The sequence below is a fragment of the Trichechus manatus genome, unplaced genomic scaffold, assembly GCF_000243295.1.
Source record: "Trichechus manatus latirostris isolate Lorelei unplaced genomic scaffold, TriManLat1.0 scaffold00177, whole genome shotgun sequence".
Classification (NCBI taxonomy): Eukaryota; Metazoa; Chordata; class Mammalia; order Sirenia; family Trichechidae; genus Trichechus; species Trichechus manatus.
Window position 1 is genome coordinate 5,533,660 of NW_004444113.1, and position 1,699 is coordinate 5,535,358.

A 1,699-nucleotide genomic window follows, 5' to 3' on the forward strand; every position below is an offset into this window, starting at 1 on the left:
ATTTGAGGTATTTATTAGTTATGCAAAGGGGCTGGGTCCTAATGAACTATGTCTCAAATGCCATACTGACCGATGATGACGACCTTAAAAGGCAAGCAAGGGCACCATGTGAGCACTCGTGTGGTCACTTACTTAGTAACGTACGTCCCTAAGTAGCTTCTAATCACCGTGTCCGTGGTGAGCAGGCAACTCTCAGGCAATGAAACAATCATCTGTCCCACCTTACCAAAAAGAAAGTAAAGTTTAGAACACCTATGCTTTGGAGTGACCTGAGGCTTTGTAAAATCACTGATTCCACCATTATCTACCAAGACTCCACTATAACCCAACCACAGACTGATAGGAAGCCCCCAAGTGGACTCACTCCCACGTCCCTCAGTCAGCAGGTACAGGCAAGGCTGCTCCAATGCCAGGTACTAAAGCCCCAACAAGAACTAAGGGTTAGTGATGTGACCCACCACCGTCAACCTTTCTCCTGGAAGGAATGAGAGACAGTTTGACAACTTAAATCTTACCATCCCTTCACTTTCTCATGCCAGGAAAGAGTGTTCCCTATGGTGGCACAGTGGTTAAGTGTTTGGCTGCTAACCAAAGGGTCGGCAGTCTGAATCCACCAGCCACTCCTTGGGGCAGTTCCACTCTGTCCTATAGGGTCGCTATGAGTTGGAATCGACTCGATGGCAATGGGTTATGGGAAACAGCCAGAAATCACCAAAAATAACTGCATCCTGTGAAACCCAGGGGACATCACCTGTGACTATCCAACCAGCTAAAGAAAGGGTGACCCACCCAGCACAGGAAGAATCTAATTTCACCACCTGCAAAAGTTTAGCTTTGAGTTTCTCTCACTGGAATACAGGAAAAACAAAAATTAAGACAGGAAGTAAAGGACACCAGAAACAAACAAAGCACTGAGAAGCCAGATGTGAGATCCTGCTTTCACTATAACGGCATCTGAGATTAGCTACAAATCCCAGCCACTCCCCTAACAAATCTTTGGGGTTCCATTTCTGGATTCCTTATCGGTATAATGAGATTAAACTGGTGATCAATGCAGTCCCTTCCAGCTCCAAAATCCCACGACTTTCGATTAAAATAACATAAAAAGTTACTCAGTGGAATTGTTCTCTATCTTGACCGGGGTGTACCACTTTGTCATCAACGCTCATCAAACTGTACATTTCGCTATTATGTAAAATAGGTCTCAGCTTAAAAAAAAAAAATTTAAAATACATGCGAAGCAATTCTCAGTTATCAACAAAAACTGTTGTTGTATGTTGCCAAGTCCTTGAACAGCTAGCATATCTTAGGCCAATAAATGTAAGAGATGCAAAATTGAAAAATAAATTAATAATAGGTGAAAGAATTAACTTCAGTTTTTTTTTTTATTGTTGTACTTTAAGTGAGAGTTTACAATTCAACTTACTCTCTCATACAAAAACTCATACATACACTATTACGTGAACCTAGTTGCTCTCCTTATACTGTGACGGCACATTCCTCCTTTCCACCCGATTTCCCAAGTCCATTCAACCAGCTCCTGACCCTCTCTGCCTTTTCATCTCACCTCTGGACAGGAGCTACCCATTAGTCTCATGACTCTACTTGAGCTAAGAAGCACACTCTTCACGAGTATCATTTTATGTCCCACAGTCCAGTCTAATCTTTGTCTAAAGAGTTGGCCTTGGGAATGGTTTTA

General features: G+C 42.6%; 1 protein-coding gene across 2 annotated transcripts in view; it reads right to left on the reverse strand.

Moving 5' to 3' along the window:
- The window catches only part of SETD4 (SET domain containing 4), a 13,820-nt gene that overhangs the window by 2,118 nt on the left and 10,003 nt on the right, over positions 1–1,699 (reverse strand). For both annotated transcript variants that reach the window (XM_023741334.1, XM_023741335.1), the window contains exon 5: positions 133–221. In XM_023741334.1, coding sequence (XP_023597102.1) covers positions 133–221 — 89 coding nt within the window. The remainder of the gene's footprint in view (positions 1–132; positions 222–1,699) is intronic.